The sequence below is a fragment of the Populus nigra genome, chromosome 4, assembly GCF_951802175.1.
Source record: "Populus nigra chromosome 4, ddPopNigr1.1, whole genome shotgun sequence".
NCBI classification, from domain to species: Eukaryota; Viridiplantae; Streptophyta; class Magnoliopsida; order Malpighiales; family Salicaceae; genus Populus; species Populus nigra.
This window is the reverse complement of record NC_084855.1, coordinates 24,572,894-24,594,412: the sequence shown is the minus strand read 5'-3', so window position 1 is coordinate 24,594,412 and position 21,519 is coordinate 24,572,894. Positions and strand designations below refer to the sequence as shown.

Sequence of the window (21,519 nt, the reverse complement as noted above, 5' to 3'; positions counted from 1 at the left end):
TATTATTAGTATTAGGGTTTTTATAGTAGAAAATATATCAATATTAGAATTTGTATAGAAAAACTCCGACGAAATGATGTTTAGAGAAAATATTACAAGAAAATTATCAAATACAAATGAAAATACCGATGTCACACCCGGACATCGCGGTGACCGATTAAAAAATAATCTTTATAGGAAAAGAAACAGATATCTGACATCTTGTTCTTTGGGGAAAAAATTAATGTTCAAAGAGTCGTCATCTAGTATTATGGTCACTAGAAACACTAACTGGTTAACAGAGATTCTATAGCACGGGACTGGTTACGCAAAAGGGAAGATGCTATCACCCCTTAAGCGTCCTACCTGATGCAGGCTGCATTGCTGGTTTTGTCTAAATTGCTAATAATTTATTCTCTTTTTTTTCTTTTTTATTCTTCTTTTCATGTTCCTGACTCTGGCGTCAGTGAACAATTCCTACAAATATTTCTAACTTTGATGTTGGTAAATATCGCGCAAATCCAAAAAATACGATATTCTTGACTCTGATGTCAGTGAATAATTTCGAAAAAAATAAATTTGAAGAAGAAATTTTATATGCAATTTTTTCCTTGTTTATCCTTTATTATCATTTGCCCTTTTTAGATAGAAATAAAAAAAAAAAAGCTTTGCACGACAGATTTACATTTAACAGTAATAGTCCACAGATTGAGCACATAGATAAAAAAGAATACAAAACGCAAAGAAAAAAATAAATCAACGTGCGAGGGGCCCACAAATAAATCAATGAAAATCCCCAAATATTTTTGAAATTTTATGATATCGAAAAGGAGCTCATTTGGCCAAATATCAAATTAGAACATGTATAAAAATTATGACCAAGGCATAAGGGTGTGTTTTGCCAAACATCCTTAGCAAACATAATTTGGGTTGGCTGGGCCTACAGCCCAGATCCGGCCCACTCTCTATTTTTTTTTTGGGGGTTGGGTCTAGCCTAACTAGTATGGGCTGGGCTGGACTCAGTCGACCTAGCCTAGTCACTGGCCCAAGCTAGTGATTCGATTGGCAGGCAGGTACGCGTGAATCAACTCACGCATGCACTGCACAGTGTGAAGGTAATTAATTACCTTCACATTATTTTGAACATTTAGATGAAAGAAAAAGCAGAGCAAAAGAAAAGAGTGTTACTTAGCGAAGGCGAAGACGGAGACGAAGGTGATGGTTCTAGCCCTGGTCGAAGAATGTTCCTCTCTCCCTTGCTCCTTTCAGTCTCTCCTCCCTATGCTCTAGTGTTTTTTTTTTTTGTTATGGGTTCTCTTCTCTGTTTTCTCTCTTTTGCCGTCTCCCCTGCTTTTTATTTTTTTCTCCTCTATTTCTGTCCCCAGAGCTCTGTATTTATAGGGGACATGCCTGGTCTTCTCTTTACGCATGGTTGTCCTTAGATAAGCACGACTGGAAGGGACGCCTTGGTGTTTCATTGGGACTTGGATACCTGAGTTTGATCCTTATCTTCTTGGTGGCAGTGATCTTTATGAGGATAGGGTTTGAGACTTTGTGTTTTGGTTGGATTGAGACACCAACAGTCCTGCCATTGTTGGACTGTTGGTAGTGGTTTCCTTCACGCTATTGGCATGTCGTGGCAGTGAAGGACACGAAAATTGACTGAGAAGCTGGTAACGGAAGTCGTGGGCACTTCAAGGTGCCTGGTGGTCTGATTAGCATTGTTGCTTTGTCACAGGGAGCTTCCTCTGTGTTCAGAGGGAAGAAGAAAAAGAATGGAAATGACAAAACGACGTTGTTTCTGACTGGGGTGGCCATTTCTCCATTTGGTCCTTAAAGTTTTTGAAATTTTGCATTCAAGCCCCTGATATTTTAATTTCAAATTTTAACCCCTTTAAAATTAGATTAAAAATCAAATGGGTCAAAATTGAGTTATAGCAATCGACATAATAAATACTGTCGGTAAATTACGGTGACATTTACTGATAGAAAATGATGTAGTTGTTTCCCTTAGTATTCTTTAACAGAAAATTTTCATTGGTGAATACCGAAAGAATTACAGTTGGAAATCAATTAATGAAAAAAATGAAAATATGATGTGTCAGTATTACAAATAGAATTATCGATGAAGTATAATTGTCGCCAATATTCATTGTTGAATTTGTCGGTAATAGTTACAAACCCCTCCTCCCCTATTTCTTCTATTTATTCTTTTTTTTTTTATGCAGAAAACAACATTCCCCCCCTTATTTTATCACAACTCTGGTCACCCCAACACTCAATCTATCAATATCTCTGTTCTAGTTTAATTTGTTTTTAAGATTCACCACATCAAGTAAATATATATAAACCTATCCATTTTTGTTGTAACCCATTTTTTATGTTAATTTTTTGGCATTTTTATGTAACATATGTAGTTTATTTGTGTGTTTACTTGTTTTATAGCCTTTTCTTATAGAAATCTATTATATGAATGTATGATTTATACATGTTAGAGTTTGTTTGAGATTTTAAAAAAATATATTTGTTTGTCATTTGATGGCGTTGTGTTTGATTTTGGGACTTAGGTGTTTTATAATGAAATAAGTAATGGGTTTATTAATGGGTACATTTCACATTTTGTTAAATTTATTGTTAAGTTGTAAATTTAGGTAAATTTGAAAGAATTTAAATTTTTCAGAGAAAATTAATAATCATTAAAGGGTATTATTAAAACTGATAAAATAATTTTAAATTCAACCAATGATTGCTAATTAATTGGGTACCGATAATTTATTTAGTTCACATTATTAATTAATACATATTGTCATCAATATTCTATATAAGTTTCATATGAGTAATAGATTATTGTTTTTGGAAGTATCGAGTTTCACTCAAAGAATTATGTAAGATGGATTATTGTAATGAGAAAGAAAGTTTTATTAATTACGCATTATAAAATCTGAGAAATATTAGTGGAGACGGTATTAGATGTTCATGTAAGAGGTGTAAAAATAAAAATTTTCTCAATCTAGATGTTACAATTCATCTTTTACAAAAAAGGTTCATGGAAAAATACTTGTGTTGATTTGTACACGAAGAACCATATCTCCTTACTAGATCATGGTAGAAAGGATGATTGGGTGAATATCTAGTTCTATCAGCGTACATGGAGTTGTAGATAATAATAGTAATCATTATAGGAGTATAGTTATAGATGCAATGAGAATGAATCAGGGTTATACAGGTGACTGTTTAATTATAGATAAAGAACTAAATGCAGACGTAACCAAGTTTTTTGAACTTTTATAAGATTCTGACAAACCATTATGGGATAGGTGCATACATCACAATAAATTATTGGCTGTTACATAGGTATTTAACATAAAGTCAAATCATGGGCTAAGTGACACAAGTTATGACATAATTTTTGAAAGAGCGAAAAGCATTTTACTTAAAGGAAATAGGCTGAAAAAGAACTTTATACTGTTAAATCCATCATAAATCCCCTTAGCCTAGGATACCAAAATAGAAACAAGTGTCCAAACTTCTACATGTTGTACTAACTTGAAAATACAGATTTGAGCGAGTGCAAAACTTGTGAACATATTCGGTATAAACCCAGAACTGGCAGGGGAGAGACTTTTGTTTTACATATAAAATGAAGATACTTTCCAATCAATCCTAGAATACAAAAGTTGTTCATGTCTCTAGATACTATTAAGCACATTACACAGTGAATGAAGTCATGGTGTACCTTTTTTATAGTAAAGTTTAGAAGCAGTTTAATAAGGTACATCCTCAATTTTCAATGGAATCACAAAACGTATTTGTTAGGATATGTATTGACAAATTCAATCCATTTAGGTCATTTGCTGTACCATATTTTTATTGGCCAATGCTACTCACAGTTTACAACTTGCCACTAATGATGTGTATAAGACCAGAGTTTATATTTTTATATGTGGTCATACCAAGTCTTAATAATCCAAGTAGGAATATAGATGTTTGTCTTCGACCATTGATTGGGGAGTTGAATCAATTATGTTCATTCGAGACTTTGATGTTTTGAGAAAACATGATTTTCAAATGAAGGTAGCTTGATATGGATTATCAATGATTTTCATATGCATGAGATAGTTTTTGGTTGGAGAAAAAATGGAAAATTAACATGTTCATATTGTATGGAAAATAAAAAAAGTTTTCACCTTAACAAATGGTGGTAAAGTGTTTTTTTATTATCATCGAAGGTTTTTACCAATTAATCACAAGTACAAAAATGACTTCTTTATAAGTAGAGTTGAAATGGATGTTGCCTGCCAGTATCGTCAGGTGAAGAATCGTATGAGATAGTCTCATAGTATGAGGGTATTGTATTTGGTTTTCAATCTAGTAAGAAGAAGTTTCTTGATTTTTATGTGACCTATAATTAGGTAAAACAAAGTATTTTTTAGAAACTTTCTTATTAAAAGACTAATCTCATTTTTTATAATCTAGATGTCATGCATATTGAAAAGAAAATGTTTGAAAATATTTTTAACACGGTAATAGACGTGAAAGGGAAGATAAAGAACAACATAAAGGTTAGATTGGATGTATCTTTGTTTTGTTGCCATAAAAATATAAAATTGGTTTATGATGGGTCACGAGTCGCAAAGCATAAAGTCAGTTTCATCTTAGACAAGAATGCACGGTTACTTATCTACCAATGACTTAGGAGTCTGTGTTTTCCTGATGAATATGCTTCAAAGATATCTAAATTGGTGAATTTAAAGGATGACATATTGTATGGAATGAAGATTCATAATTGTCACATGTATATGCAAACACTCATTCCACTTGCTTACCAGGATTGATTGCCAAAAAGGATATGAGATACACTCACAGAGATCAATCACTTTTTTTAGATATATATGCTCTAACAAGTTGCATACCCAACACATGAAGAAGTTTGAAACAAATATCGTTCAAGCAATATACAAATTTGAGATGAAATTCTCTCATTCCATCTTCGACTCAATGGAGTATCTACCTATACATTTACTGTTTGAGATAAAAGTTGGAAAGCTTATCCAGTACAAATGGATGTATTCATTCAAAAGGTTAAGGATTACACATGCATCCTAATTAAATTTTTATTGTCTTTAGGTTTTAATTTAAAATATTCATTTAATTTCATGTAGATACTTGTTCAACCTTAAAAAAAGCTAAAACAATGCGTATATTGAGTTTTTATTTTTATGAGACTTATATTATTGAAGGGATCTCAATATTTATCTTATACTATTTTGAGTCTTACTTGAGAGCACGAATCAACCTTATTTTAGGACATGATGACGATAAGGAAGTGCTTTTAAGTGTGGATTTTGTCAATATTTTCTCATTCTAAACGACTTTTATATATATATATATATATATATATATATATATATATATATATATATATATAAACTATGAGGGAAAGATACTTGACCAAAACAAAATTCAGACATGCACATAATTTTATACTATTTAACTATGATAAATTGAGACTTTTTATTCAGTAAGTATAATATCAACATGTTATTTTTAAATAATTTTTCTCTTATACCCTCATAAACTAATAGATTGAGTAATTCCCTGTAAGCAACATCATCATTTTTACTATCTCAAAATTCACATCTAACTGAATTTTAAAATTTTCAATTATAAGATGAACAATTTGCCATATGGTGAAGAACACATGTAAGCAGTACTTAATAATTCTTAACTTTTATAATACTTAATTTCATTATATCTTTCTCTTTAACTATTAATGGTTGTAATCTTGTAATAGGTTTATCAAATGGGAGGGATTGCTAGTGGTAGTTTGGATTTACTATGTTTGGGTCCTGAAAGAAATGTCAAGTGCTATAACAAATATTTTGTCAATTGATATGTCTTTCATACTAAAGAGTATAGTTGGGGTAAAAAGACTTATAATAGTGGAATTTACATTAAGAGATCAATTTGTAATGAGTTTGAAGTTGATTATTATGAGAAGTTAGAAGAGGTTATTGAATTGCAATATCATAGCAAGCATAATGAGTCTTTTTATTCAAATGTTATTGGTATAATACCACTGATATAGGAATTAGAGTAGATCTCCACCATGGTTTGGTCAAAATTAATACAAATGTTAGATTTCACAACGTCAACGATGTCTTTATTTTTGTTAAGCAATGCCAATAAGTGTATTACACATACACTCCTTCCTTTAGAAAGGATTGTTTTAGGGTTGATTGGTTATTCGCAGTAATAACCAAACCTAGAGGTCATGTCCAAGTTGTTCAGGATGGTAATAGTGAAGTAACTATAGGGGAAGATGTCTTTCAACGTGATGAGTTAATTAATGCATATCGAGTTGATCCATCTACCAACTAAGAATAAAATTTAAACTTCATATAGATGATAATATTTTTTTATGTTAATGTTGAGAAGTTAAATGATATATTAAGAATTAATGGATATACAGAAGTCGATAAAGATAATGATATCTACGAGCTTCAATTCAATAAAAAAGATTATGATGGACATGACGATGATGAGATTGAAGAAGAAGAAGATAATTTTGATTAAAATTATTTTGAACTGATTTTAAATGTAAAATATCAATATGTAATGAAATTGAATAAAACAAGTGGAATATAACTCTTAATACAACTCAAAGTATCATAACGGTGAAGTTACACTCTAACTCCTCTCCACAAAATAACAAAATTCAGGGGTTATAAATACACTATGAATCCTTTCAAATAAAGGTTCACAATCTTCATTCTCTATTACATATATATTTTAGAGTATCTTTGTTTATAATATTATTGTATTTTCTCTCTTTAAAATTATATTTACCTAAGCATCTAAGAGTCCCCACGTCCATAAAAAAAGATCTTTTGTAGGTATTAGTCACAAGCCACCTTGGCCTACCAAGTATTAAATACAAGCTATCATTCACTCTGGCAAGGAAAAATTGATGAGATTTCGAAGACCAATTGATTAACTGATTATTCAACTCGAAAACCATGTTCCTAAGCTATTTGGATTTTTAAGACTTCATCAAGTTGGATAATCGATTATATATGTGTTTGTACATAAGCAAATTAAATTATATTTTTTGAAGTAAGAATCCTACAAAATCTTATATCCACAAGTAAAGTTTTCTCACATGTGAATTTATTTCCTCAAAAATAATTTATCTCAAATTTTTTTAAAAAAAATCAGTACTTTGGAAGATGAAATATCTATGCATTATCCTTAAAAAAAAATTAAGAAAAATATATTCTTAGTCTTGTAGTTTAGAATCATTATGCGTGTTAAAGGCTAAAAAGAAAACCTTGGCTCCTGCTGTCTCCAAACCAAAATCCAAAAATAAAAATCACCTTCAAAATTTATAATTTTTTTATATGTTTTTCTAAAAATAAATTAGGATTAATGGCCAAATATATCTTCAAATGGCGAGGTATTCAGACTTAGTGAATTCTAGAAGTTAGCAAAAACGCATCATAGCAGCTTAGTGAAAAGAACAATATTAGGATGAGATTACTTTTATAAAAAATTGGCTATCATTTTCTAACAAAATTATAATAATTTTATATCATGTTTGAAAGTCATAGTATTCATTGACGTTTATAAGAAAATAAATAATTATTAAGAATTAAATTATAAACACATTATTATAAGTCAGAATTTAGAAATTAAGCTGAATAAATAAATATAATCCAAGTCATTACTTATAAATAATCTCTTAATTATTAATGTTTTGCATGTCAACGTAGACAAAAAGAAAGGTTGAGAATCACATCACAAGTTCACATGTATTATAATAAATTACCAGTTATATCAACTACTAGTAGCTTGTCATTGTATGCATGCATCATCATTATATATTAAGCATGGCTCCAGACAACAAATCAATAACTCGAAACATGTCATTGTATGCATGCATGCATGCATCATCATCATCATTATCAAATATAATCCAAGTCATTACTTTTGGTTCGTTCCTTGAAACATAGAGCTCCAATGGATGCTAGCACTTTGGAGTAAAATTTCCTGATATGAAAATCAAGCACAAGTATTGATCCATGTTCTGCTTATGCTATGCAATGACAACATTTCCAATGGTGTTTTGACAACAAATAAAAAAAAACAGAAAAACAAAAAAACGTTTTCATCGATGAACGTTTTCAACAACTGGTTGGATACATTGTATGGATCACTTGTGAATGCTAGCCAGCGAGCCCACGCACTTCCCACATATGCTTTGTCATCTCGAAAGGGAAGGAGCAGGTAGCCATGGTCAACGGTGGGAATTCAGGCCATCTAGCGATTCCCAGTCCTTATCATTGTCACGGTGGTTAAAGCTATAGTGACCTAATTGGTTTCTTTTGTGCCAGAAAATCTTGACGGGGTTCTTGAGATCCTTGTGATGATGGTTTTATTTGGAGTTGAAGTATTTTTTTATAAAAAATTATTGGAATTAGCATGACCATATCTCACTCGGATTTGACTAATTAATTAACCGAGTCAACTTCCTAAATAGATTGAAAACAAAACCAGCCGGAGCCTAGCTCCATACAGACGAGGCACCAGATCAACATGTGGAACAAAGTGAAGCTTGATAGCTATGTTCATGCCATTGCATTGCGCCTCTGGAATGTAGCTTGTGGATTTTTGCTTGGTCTTACTCATCGGTCATTCTTATGTGCGTGGTGGTACTGGACGGAGCTCCCGTGGATTTGGCTGTGCATGACTGCATTCACACAAAAGGGCCTTTAACCCACATCCACATCCAACCATGAAAAATCTTTCGTACCAAATCCACTTATTAACCTAACTTGTGGAAGAAACTAGTCAAACTTTGTCCTGATCTTGATGCAATAATGCAAAGGGCCGATGGATTAGAGAAGTTGGTCCATTCCCATTTTCAGCCTAATCATCTTTCAACAACCACTTGACTAGTAAGACTGGGCGAATAAGGAGCCAGTCGAATCAATCTCCACCACACGGAGACTAGAGGGTCTGTTACTCGTCAGAAGACAGGAGGAGATTGCAGTAGTCAACAACATCCTCCATGCCCAGAACACAAATTCTACTAACATTTAACCAAGTCCAAAATCATAATGCTCAGGTTTGTGGAACTTGAAATATAAAGACAATAGTCATTGCCGGTAAAGTAAACATGATTCCAACCAAATCGCTTCCATGCACACAGCCCCATGTGTGTTGGATACCTAGACGTCAGTACTGGCCTTAATGGCATTGCTTATAATATCAACCTTCATTTCAGGTGTAAGGATCTGAAAACAACAGCTTCCCAGTATGCTTCCTTGCACCCTTTCTACAGGTGCCCCCCAGCCAAAATAAAAAAAAAAATACAATCATGATTGATATCAGCACTGCACAACTTTCAAATTCCAAAACTTATGACTGATGCACAGTTACTAATCTTGCAGTTTTTGATATATTTTAGTGGAGATTACTGTAACGTTCATCTGTATCTAATCTCACAAAAATGCATCAGTTCAGTTTCATGACAAAGACTTCAACATGCTTATCACAAGAACCTAAACTAAAAATGAGAGCTCAAATGGGATCGACATGAAAAATATTGGTGGAAAAAGGGATTTGCAGATGATAACAACCAAAGCAAGAGCAAAAATAATAGTGTGCTGAGTAGGGACCGGCAAGAAAAGGAATAAAAGATGAAGAGGTGCACAGTTTCTGCCAGGCAATGCAGTTGTCAGGCACCACTGATTCTAGAGATTCATCTGCTAGCATACACCCAAAACTGAAGTACAAAATAAATGTTGAAATGCAAATGATATTTAGTTATTACAGAAGGACTAACTAGTTGAAACCAAGAATCAATGACGTAGACAACTAAAGAGCTAAAATGAAACCAAGTTCTTTTTTCACCAAAACTTCACAGGCTTTCACTGACAAACATATTTCAGACACTTTTCTCTCTCCCAAAAGACTAACTATTTCTATATTGGTAACTCTTAAGGAAGGAGTGAAAATCAAAAATATATATATATATATATATATATATAAATGAACTGGGAAAATTATAGCACCCTTCAACTTTCACATACCACATGTTCAGAATGGGAAGACTTCAGCACCACTCTAAAATTTGCTTGACATATCTGGTGAACAAAGCATCATTAGCAAGCTCAATTTAAATTACAGTCCACGCCACAAACCCAATCACCACCTTTTGAGTTCCACGAGTCCCAAACTGAAGTTGAATACTCTCTCTCCTGTACAAAAATTGCAAATACAGGAGGAAATTATTATCTCATCACACAAGATTTTACTACCAGTATGGTTACTGCTTCTACTCTCACAAGATAGGAATCTATGTGAAGAGCTCCAGCACAGTATCCTCAAACTTCAATACATTTTAATATCTCTACTCCTCAATCTCAATCATGTCATACCATATGTAAAAGCTAAGCAGTACTGCTATGAAAATCAGACTTCTAATAACATATACTCAAAATAGCATTGAATACACACAGATCAACAGATGCTAACTAATAAAGAGCCTTCAATCAGATGCCTACATAAGCAACATCAATATAATAACAGAAAAGGCTCAGAACAACACTCCAAGCTTAAACAGATAAAGAGGTAAACAATTAAACAAAAATACGACTTGAAGCTAACAATTGTGACTTGAAAAGCAAATGCTATCAGAGAAATGATGTAGCTACTACTTGGAACTACTAGCCATTATACACTAGCAGAAAGCAAGTGCAAAATACAACTGGGTTAAAGCAATCCAGCCATTCCCATGATTTGCTGCGAGCATACTTCCATCCTTCCACTACTGAAAGAATACTAGATGCCTAATTATGAATTCTCACAAGAACCTGAGGCATCATCAATTACTGATGCGATGCCTATCTTGAATGAGCACCACCGTAACCACCAGAGGCTTGCGAAGGATCAGACCTCCAGGCTTCATTTGCATATCCTGAATTCCCATTACTGTCACCATAGTAGCTCCCACTCCCCTGTTGCTCTCCCCCACCAGCTCCATTGCTGGCACTGCCATTTGGAGCATTCCCAGCACGCCCTCCAGTAGCCCCATAGCCACCAGAATAAGGACCATCACTTCCACCATAATTACCATAACCATAGCCTTGATTTCCATACCCAGACGCTCCAGCTGGATATTGACCCATAGGAGCAGAAGCAGAACCACCGCTACCAGAAGCACTCCAGGGAAATGCAGCCCCATAGCCTGCATTTGCACCATAGCCGGAAGCACCATAACTCGAAGGAGCTTGGCTGCCCCAACTATTTTTTACAGCAGCAGACATGCCATACACTCCCGTACCATATCCAGCATTTCCACCACCATAACCACTAACACCATAACTGCCATAATAACCAACTCCACTGTTTGCTGCTCCGTAACCATAACCATGAGCAGCATATCCAGAATAAGGTGGGTAACCACCCACAGAAGTTTGGGGCTGCATATACCGGTTTCCATCCGTTCGACCATCAGCTGCATTTACATTGGCTCCAGCGGAGCCATAACTACGATAGCCACTACCACGCCCCTCACTACCTGGATTTGCATCTTTTGGGAGTGCTCGTTTTACCTCTACAAGTTTACCATTCAACTCATGAAAGGTCTTCTGGAGTACATTATCAACTGCATCTTCAGAATCAAAGGTGATAAATCCAAATCCACGAGGCCTTTGAGTCTGCTGGTCATACATTACTACAACATCATTTACATGACCATAACTTTCAAAATACTGACGGAATCCATCTTCTGTCACGGTGGAAGGCAACCCACCAACAAAAATCTTTTTCGTCCTAAAATCCCCTGCACCACCAGAGCCTCTACCACCATTAAAACTCCCGGTTCTAGATGATGTATGCTGTTCTTCTCTCGATAAAGCCCTTTTCGCCTCCACCTATATCGCCAACGAACAAAATTAAAAACAGTCCAAAACCATTTACTTTACAGAAACATATTAAATCCCAATATTCCCGCACACCAAAACAATACTATAAATCCCAAATCAACCACTGGTGAGCTGCTCCATAAAAAAAATTTCTTTTTTTGAGTGACGCTAAATATTAAGAAAATATAACAAGAAAAAACTTCAACAATATACATGAACCGTTGGATAAGTAGGACCTACAAGTGGGTCTCACTCTAAAATCATGATCCAACGGCTCATGTGTGTTCTTGGAGTTTTTCTCTTCTCGACATTTAGCTAGCATTACTAGATTTATTTATTTTTTTGCAGCAACTTTCATTTTAGACAACAAATAAATAAATAAAATACAACAAACCCAGAAATCCAACGAAAAAGCGGGAGAAATAAAATGCATAATCAATTCAAATCAAATCAAATAGGGAACGAATTAACGGAAACCCAATGCAGCTTAAGCCCCAAAGAAGAGAGAGAGGAAGAATAATTACAGTACGGCCATCGATGGTGTGTTTATCGTGAAGAACAGGATCTAGAACGGAGGGATCGGAGAAAACGACAAAACCAAAGCCACGAGGACGACCAGTGGTTTTGTCACGCATTATGACAACCTGAGAGACCTCACCGTACTGGTTGAAGTGGTCTCTTAGCGTGTCTTCGGTTGTGTCCCATGCTATTCCTCCTACGAACAGCTTTCCTTCGTCCGAATCCATTCTCTTCTCTTCTGTGTGTGTATGTGGAAGCAGACAACTGAAAGTTTTTTCAGACTGATGTAACTCTCTCTGACTCTGAGACAGAGAACGGAGGAGGAGGAGGGTGGGAGTTTTGGGCTAGGGTTTGTTTATTTTTCCGATGCCTTGCGGGCTTTTTTGTTGCTTTTGCTTTTGGCCAACCAATCAAAGAAGCTGAGCCCTGTAAACAATAATTTAATTATAAATAATGTTATCAGAACAACAGTTGGGGTGGTGGCGCAGTTGGCTAGCGCGTAGGTCTCATAGCTTCTGAGTTATCCTGAGGTCGAGAGTTCGAGCCTCTCTCACCCCACCATTAATTTTTTTGCCCTTCCTGAAGCTTGTCATTTCAATTCTTACAGCATAAATGGAACAAAAATATTAAATAAAAGTAGGAGTACTAATATTAATATTTTATAACTTAAATGTTTCATGTTTTTATAACTTAATTAATATTTTCTGCATATATTTTAACTTAAATTAAGTATGTATTAAAAAAAATTAACTTCATATATCTTTTGAAAAAATTCAAAACACTAAATACAGTAAAAAAGACAGTTTTATCACAGTCCAATAATACGTACAGAGCATATAATTGAATTGTTCTTGTTCTAATTGAAAATTGACCAGTACATTCCATTATACTGGTTGAAATGTTGGGCAAATTCAAATTAAATATTATTTATTGACGAATATCTAATTAATTCTAATTCAAAATAAATATTATCTTAGAATGTTGGACAAGTCTCTTGAATGCGACAAATGATGGCTAAATTTATTTAGATTAATTCAAATGAAATATCTACTTCATTGACCGACCTTTGGATCAATCACTAGATATCTGCCTTTTGCACCCCCCCCATATTCAACGGTTCATATAAAAGATAATATCTTTGAAGTTTAGTTGAAGCATAAAAAAAATGTATTTTTTTGTTATTTATTTATGTTTTTATTTTTTATTTTTACTAGCTAATTTCTTTTTTATATTTAAAAATTAAAAGAAAAAATCATTAGAAATTATATAAAAAAAATGAAAAATCAACTTCTGAATCACTGTTTAATCAGTTGATAATAGAGAAATTAAATAAAAATTACTTACAAGAAAAATTCTATTAATTTTTATTTATTTTTTGAATTTTTTAAATATATCAAAATATCTCTTGCAAGTGCAAATACAAAATTTAACCAACATAAATAAAATAATTAGAGAGAAATTTAATCCATTTAAAAAAAACAATTCTTTCAAAAATTCTAATATTGTCCATAGCATTTAATTAGTCAGAATTTTCATTTCAAAACCGTTTAGTACCGTGGTAATTCTTTCTTTTTATCCAAATAGTTTATGTTTTTTATATTAAACTCATATATAATTATATTTTTCATCTTGGTTTTATAAAAATCAAAATAATTTACTTTTTATTAATAGAGACATGTTTTTTTATTTATTTTACAAGTAAAAAATCATGTTATACTTATTTTAATCAAATATTTTTTTTTTTAAATTATAATTAAAAATATTTTAAAAAAACTTAATTTTAAAAATCATAAATGTAAAAACTATTACAGTACTGAACACACTTCACGTTTCAAGGTACACGTACGCCCACTTATTTTATTTACAAAAGAAATACTAATTATGTTATTTCAAACGACAGTGGGCGCCTCTCCTAAATTTGCAAGAGATGGCGTAACCAACACGGGACCCACTAACTTTCAGTGGATTAACGGTCCGGGCACAGTGGATAGATTTCGAAAAAGAAAACGAAAAGGAAGAGGGCAAACTTCATAAGAGTCCCCAATCTTTATGATTAATTTCAATTAGGTCCTAACCTTTTCTCTTTTTTGTCTCGATTAAATTCCCAATGTATTAATGAATTTTAAATCGGACATTTCATTCACTTTTAGTCGATGAAACTGTCAACTGGTCATGTGAAGATCATATTATTCTTATTTTTTTCATGAATACTTATTTATTATATTAACTTAAACTAACACAAGGTTTGGATTGAGAGTTTATTGACATTTTAGGGACTTAATCAAGACTAAAAGTAGGGTAAGGACTTACATGAGATTAAACCTGTAAAATAAGGACTTGTTTGTAATTGTCCAAAGGAAAATTACAAAATCCCAAATTTACAGGCTGTGTCCCCAATCCCTCCTCGATAAAGAATCCTAACGGTCACTTCCCTTTTCGTCTTAAAAAAACCAAAACCCTACCTCCTCGCTCCTATCTCTTGACCGTTTTATCCCTACCACCTTTACACGAACGCTCCTACCCCTCTCTCTCTCCCCCTCCCTCTAAAACAATGAAGGCCTGTTAACGAATTTCTCCTCGAGCAAGAAACCAGTAACCGCTGCTCTTTATTACAGAGGAAGAAAGAGAGGGGATATTCTTATTCCTCATGGCTTGCTTTCTTGCGTGTTTTGGTTCATCCAAAGAACGCAAACGTCGTAGGCACAGTAAGGTTCAACCACGAGTCCATGTAAGAACCTTAAGGAGCCTTGTTTCCTAAAATTTCCCTTTTGGGTTTCGTTATTTTTTTCTGTCTCTCCGCTTGATTTTCAAGAAAACAGAGAAGAAGAGAAGAGTAGGATCAACATTTTTGGTTCTTTTTGTTTGAGAGGCTTTGTATTTCTTGAATTTCCTTTGCTTGTTGTGTCAACAAATTGGTAGTGTTTAAGTCTGATTTTGAGTTGTGATTTTTTGTTGCAGAGAAAGGTAGGTTATGGGAGTCCAGTGGAAGCTACAGTTTCAGTGGTTCAGGACTGCAGCCCAGAGAAGCCTATTGTGAGCCCAGCTTCAGAAATCAGGTTAGTAAGTAAAGGACTGTACGGTTTCTGAGGTTTTTGCTGCTTTTCTTTTCTGTTCGTTTTAGTATCTGTTTTATGCAGCTTTCTGAAGGGGGAAAAGAGGGTTTTGTGCATGGTTTTTGAATTGCTGTATTTTGGGTTTTTCATGGTTGTATAGGGATGATGGGTCTGAGGAGAAATTAAGCTTGAGTACGAGAAAGAAAGTGACATTCAATTCGAATGTGACAACCTACGATCATGTTTCAGTTGAAGAATCCACAGATTTTACTTTGGGGAAAGAAGATTGTGGCGATAAAAGGGAGGGAAAGGAGGAGAATATTGCAAAACCAAGCCAATCTCAGTCTTCTTCTGACGATAGTTCAATTGCATCAAGCTTGTGTTCTTACCCTCCTAATCATCGTTATCAGAATTGTAGAGACAGTGATGATGAGATGGGCTATGAGGAAAGTGATATTGATGAGAGTGATGATGATGAGGAGGAGGAGGACGGGGGGCTAGATTATGATGATGTATATGAGGATGATGAAACCGCAGAGTCAACGTCTAGAATGACTAAATTGGCTAACGAGGAGAATGATAGTGACGTGATGAACAGTGGTTTGTCTGGGAATAGGAATTTTCGAGATAGGAGAGCTGCTGTGCTGAACCCAGTTGAAAATCTAAGTCAATGGAAGATTGTAAAAGCAAAAGGAAAACCACCATTGAGGCAACAGAAAGAAAATCTGACATTGGATCAAGAACCTCGAATGTCGTTTAGTTCCGAGCCTGGTTTTAAGGAATTGGCATTCAGTTTCAAGGCAAAAGCTGGTCAATGTAATAAGAAGCCAGACCAAGAAATAGCGGTGGATACTAGCTTGTCTAATTGGTTGGGTTCATCGGAATGCACACCAGTCAATAAGCCTGGATCAATTGGTTTAGATGCCATTGCACCTGAGAAAAGCATGTCACAGGGATCTAATTCACCAAGAAGCTTTGATGATAGGCCTATTCTTGGGGCACTAACGGTGGAAGAGCTTAAACAGCTTTCAGCTACTTCTTCAAGGAGGTCACCAAGTCGTAGCCCTGATGAGATGCCAATAATAGGAACTGTTGGGACTTATTGGAATCACGGTGGCTCCGGCAAGGATTCTGGCTCGGCCTCTTCATACAAAGGAATTCCCAACACGACCAGCAAATACAGAGAGGTACATATCTAGTGAAGAATTTGTAGAACTTCTTTCCTGTTAAGTTGTTGAGTAATAATGGCACTTGAATAAGTTTTTTGGGACTGCAGGACAAAAGAGTGAATTGGCACTCCACTCCATTTGAGACACGACTAGAGAGAGCTTTGAATGGTGGTGATGCTGCTCCAACCTACTCAACTCACACTATTGTTCGTTAAACATGATTGGAGTGTTGTTTTGTGTGTGATTCCATCTCTATTTTCCTTTTCCCTTTGTGAATTATGGTATACGGTTGTTCTTGTTGCGTGCTTGGAGTTGTAATTCTTTCATTGGTTTGATTAATGAGTAATATAATACAATACGGCTCTACTTTTGTGCTATCCACATTGCCTTTCTCGGAAGAAAATTCTGCATCATAACCACATTTTCTTGAACTGGATTCTAACTGCTTTCCTTACTATTACCAAAGCTGTTAAGATAGTTTAAGCTAAATGAAAACTGAAGCAGAGCCGGCTCGAAGACATGCTCATGAATAATGCCAACCATTTATGCGTTGGAGAGATCATTCCTTTGAAGGCCAAATCATCAGCAAGAACACAAGCTGAAGCTCTCCTCCAATTGAAAAACACCTTGTCTTTTTCACCTCGTTCTTTTAGTTCATGGTCTCGTTCCAACCTCAACAACGTTTGCAAGTGGACTGCTGTTTCCTGCAAGTCCACCTCTCGAACAGTCCCTCAACCTTCCCAGCCTAAACATAACTGGAACACTCGCCCAATTCAACTTCACCCCTTTTACTGATCTCACCAGGTTTGACATCCAGCGTAACATTGTCAGTGGAACGATACCATCAGCCATTGGCAGCCTCTCCAAGCTCAATTACTTGGACCTCAGTTTCAACTTTTTCAAGGGCAGCATACCTTTGGAGACATCTCAGTTGACAGAGGTTCAGTAACTCAGTCTTTACAACAACAATCTCAACAGTATCATCCCTATTCACCTTGCCAATCTGCTCAAGGTAACGTAGACCTTGGAGCAAACAACTTGGAAAACCTTGACTGGTCCAAATTTTCCATGCCTTCATTGCAATATCTTAGTTTTTTTCTCAATGAACGACTTTAGAATTCCCTGATTTTATAACCAATTGCCGGAACCTGACGTTTCTGGATTTGTCATTCAATAACTTCACATGTCAAACACCAGAAGTGGTCTGTACCAATCTGGGAAAACTTGAGACCTTGAATCACTCTACCAATTCTTTGCAAGGATCATTGTCATCCAACATTTCGAAGCTTTCCAATCTCAAAAACACTTGTCTAAATAACCAGTTGAGTGGTCAAATTCCTGAAAGCATTGGTTCGATATCTGGTCTTCAAATTGTTGAATTGTTCAGCAATTCTTTCCAAGGAAATATTCTATCTTCTACAGGCCAACTTAGGCCAACTCAACGATCCCTCTTGAGCTTGGCCTTTGTTCTAACCTCACCTACTTGGCAATGCTACTCAAAATCTACCAACTCAATTTGTTTTCTGGAAATATTCCTCCAGAAATTGGGATATTGACAATGCTTCAATACCTTTTTCTGTATAATAATAACACATTCTCTGGTTCCATTCCCCCGGAGATAGGAAACTTGAAGGAGTTATTAAGTCTAGACCTTTCAGGAAACCAGTTTTCAGGCCCCTTCCTCCAACATTATGGAATCTCACAAATCTTCAAACCCTGAATGTTTTCCTAAATAACATCAACGGTAAAATACCACCAGAAGTTGGAAATTTGACGAGCTGCAAACTCTTAATCTCAACACCAACCAGCTCCATGGGGAGTTTCCACAGACCATTTCAAATATTACTTCTTTAACCTCCATCAATCTGTTCGGCAATAACCTCTCTGGTAGCATTCCAAGTGATTTTGGGAAGTACGTGCCTTCTCTGGCGTATGCTAGCTTTTCAAACAATAGTTTCTCTGGAGAATTGCCGCCTGAATTGTGTAGTGGTATGAGGCTTCAAGAATTTACTGTCAACAGAAATAACTTTACAGGGTTATTGCCAAACTGCTTGAGGAATTGTTCGGAGATAACAAGAGTTCGGTTTGAAGAGAACCGATTCACTGGAAACATCACTGATGCATTTGGTGTCCTTCCAAATCTTGTTTTGTTCGCCTCAGTGACAATCAATTTATTGGTGAAATCTCACCAGATTGGGGAGAATGTAAAAACCTCACCAATTTACAGATGGATGGAAACAGAATTTCTGGTGAAATCCCCGCTGAGCTTGGGAAGTTGCCCCAGCTGCGACTTCTGAGTCTGGGCTCCAATGCACTGGGAAATATGAGCAACAATCATTTGACAGGGGAGGTACCTCGTAGTCTAACCACCTTGGCAGGGCTTGAATCTCTTGCTTATCTGATAACAAGTTGACAGGAAACATATTAAAAGAGCTTGGGAGTTATGAGAAGCTATCAAGCTTGGACCTGAGCCACAACAACCTTTCTGGCGAGACACCTTTTGGACTGGGAAACTTAAACTCGTTTGTGAACGATGCTGCAATCACTATCACTATAACTGGACCTGCTGCGGTAAGCTCTCCCACCACGCTTCCTCCCAGCACCTAGCCTTCTCCCCCAGCAAGGAAGATTGTGAGGCTCGTCCCGTCTGGAAGGGCTAAAGGCAGCAAGAAAGATTCAGACAAAAATAAGATCTCAAATATTTTATGAAAAGTCATTCGGGTTTTATTCGGGTTTACCTGGGTCATGAGTCAATCTGTTAGGTCGACTGGATTTCATCGAGTTATTATACTAGCCAGTCTTTTGATAAACCTAGACTGGTCCAACCACCAGGTTAATGAATATGAGAGTATGTTTAATATTGTAATTTTAGTTTTAAAAAAATATATTTTTTATTTGAAAATATATTAAAATAATATTTTATTATTATTTAAAATTTATTTTTAATATAGCACAACAAATCAATTTAAAAATATATTATAAAAATTAATTTAAAAAAAAATTATTCTTTTACAAAAAAAAAATACTTTACAACTACAAAAACAAATAGAGCCTAATTCCGTCACCATGTTGGATACTGTTATATGTAACCTCACATAGAAATGTTTTGCACGTGTGGATGTGTGATGTATAACATCTAATAGATAGGACTAGTATTTGATTTGTATTTCGCCGCAAATAAAATATTTTTTTTAAAAAAAAGTTATATATGCTGACTTTTTTTTGACATGTTTTTACATATAAAAAAATTATTTAAATCAAAATGCCTTGTGCATATCAAAATGTTTGTGCATCCTTGTAATTAAATAAATTAAAAACTATATTTGTTAATAAAAGGGGATCATGAACGATAACTAAAAATAAAATTAAAAAAATCAAGAAATAGGTATATATCAAGATATTTAATCTCACAAGACGAGATATTTATCCGGTTGTACTTGCTGAATTTTTTTATTATAATTATTTTTTATTCAATCAAAAAATAATATAAATAAACACATACACGTTAAATTGATTGAATAAAATAAAATATTATGTAAGGCTATACATATTAGAAATTATATTTTCAAAAATAAAATTCATCTATATAAAAGATTAAAAAAAATTATAGATAAATCAGAATAAATTTTTCAAAAAAAAAATACACACAACACTATTAAAAAGATTCTATATCCAAAAAAGGATAAATAAAAAAGAAAATCACAGAAGAGAGATATTAATTGAAACATAAATTTAAAAATTATTTAAGAAAAAAACATTCAAAAAGATATTAATTAAAAAAAAACAATATTAGAAAAAAATAGCTCGGATGTTATGGTTTAACTTGTCAAAACTATGCTCTGGATTGTAGACTCAACCGGGTTCAATAATGTTTTTTCATAAATTTATATTTAACCTTAAAAAAACACAAAAAGATAAAAGAGAAAATATTTAAAGGATTGGCCCTCGAGCTCATGGCTCAGCACCGCTAGACCATTGTAAGGAAAAGCCCAAGCATGTGGGTGGCCCTCCAGGCCAGGCCCGGACACCTGGGCTTGGTTTTATTTTTTATATATATTTTAAAGGGGTGGATGACCTCTAGGTAATGGGATTGGTTGTCTGTAAGGAAGACGTATCACTCTCAGTGCATCTTACCCAAGGTAAATTGTATTATTAATTGATTGTTTTTTTTTACTGTTATGTTTCTATATGTTAGTTTGTCTAAAGTTTAAGAAAGATTCTTCTCAGTAAGAAATCTTTTTTCTTATTAAGATAAAACCTAATCATTCTAAAACAAAACACAAAGAGTAAAATTCATATCCCCAGAAAATAAATATACATATTGATTTTTGTGGTGTTTTGGGATTTTTTTTGAAATCTTAATAGATAATCACAAACTTGTTATGATACTTATTAATTATTTTTTGAGTTTTTTAAAGTATGATAAAGATGGAATTTTTATTTAAAAAAAACATATGGATGAAAGGATTTTAGAACTTGGTTATATACACACAAATAAAAATGCATTTTTATATTTTTAAAATAAGAATTTTTTATTTTTGTTTGTATTTTTCTAAAATTTTGAAGAAAAATAGGTATATTTAATACTGATTCAATATCTTATAGTGCAAGTTTATAGTCTAAATATTAAATGAAAAAGTTGGGAAACACAACGAGGGACCTATAAATAAATTTAAAATAGTCTTTGATTTTTTTTAGAATTTTTGAAAATAATTTGAGGTCTAAAAAATAAAGATTGCTGAGAAATTAGTAGGGTGTGTTAGCCAGATACACTCTTAACTAAAATTCATAGGCTTAAAAAATATATTAAGACCATGTTTGGCAAACACGCTTTAAGAACAAAATATTGCGTTTTTTTTCTTTGATAAA

General features: G+C 34.1%; 2 protein-coding genes, 1 non-coding gene and 1 pseudogene across 3 annotated transcripts; 3 read left to right on the top strand and 1 right to left on the bottom strand.

The window, feature by feature from the left end:
* Positions 1–10,444: 10,444 nt before the first annotated feature.
* On the bottom strand, positions 10,445–12,821 carry LOC133692502 (heterogeneous nuclear ribonucleoprotein 1-like). The gene is made up of 2 exons (XM_062113502.1): positions 12,434–12,821; positions 10,445–11,918 (listed from the first exon to the last, which is right to left on the bottom strand). Exons 1-2 carry the CDS (start codon positions 12,653–12,655, stop codon positions 10,887–10,889), a joined length of 1,254 nt encoding a protein of 417 aa, XP_061969486.1. The 5' UTR covers positions 12,656–12,821; the 3' UTR covers positions 10,445–10,886.
* Positions 12,822–12,901: 80 nt separating this feature from the next.
* On the top strand, positions 12,902–12,986 carry TRNAM-CAU (transfer RNA methionine (anticodon CAU)). The gene is given in 2 exon segments: positions 12,902–12,939; positions 12,951–12,986. It is a non-coding gene; the product is annotated as a tRNA-Met (tRNA).
* Positions 12,987–14,878: 1,892 nt separating this feature from the next.
* On the top strand, positions 14,879–17,027 carry LOC133691269 (uncharacterized). The gene is made up of 4 exons (XM_062111700.1): positions 14,879–15,156; positions 15,387–15,484; positions 15,642–16,668; positions 16,758–17,027. The coding sequence occupies exons 1-4, from the start codon at positions 15,076–15,078 to the stop codon at positions 16,863–16,865; spliced, it is 1,314 nt and encodes a 437-aa protein (XP_061967684.1). The 5' UTR covers positions 14,879–15,075; the 3' UTR covers positions 16,866–17,027.
* Positions 17,028–17,169: 142 nt separating this feature from the next.
* Positions 17,170–19,257, top strand: LOC133691780 (probable leucine-rich repeat receptor-like protein kinase At1g35710; annotated as a pseudogene).
* Positions 19,258–21,519: the final 2,262 nt, after the last annotated feature.

Coding starts and splice junctions, on each gene's coding strand:
- LOC133692502 (XM_062113502.1), bottom strand. CDS start 12,655: ATGGATTCGGACGAAGGAAAGCTGTTCGTAGGAGGAATAGCATGGGAC. Junction 11,919..12,433: donor ACACCATCGATGGCCGTACT/GTAATTATTCTT, acceptor TTGGCGATATAG/GTGGAGGCGAAAAGGGCTTT.
- LOC133691269 (XM_062111700.1), top strand. CDS start 15,076: ATGGCTTGCTTTCTTGCGTGTTTTGGTTCATCCAAAGAACGCAAACGT. Junction 15,157..15,386: donor AGGTTCAACCACGAGTCCAT/GTAAGAACCTTA, acceptor TTTTTGTTGCAG/AGAAAGGTAGGTTATGGGAG. Junction 15,485..15,641: donor AGCCCAGCTTCAGAAATCAG/GTTAGTAAGTAA, acceptor ATGGTTGTATAG/GGATGATGGGTCTGAGGAGA.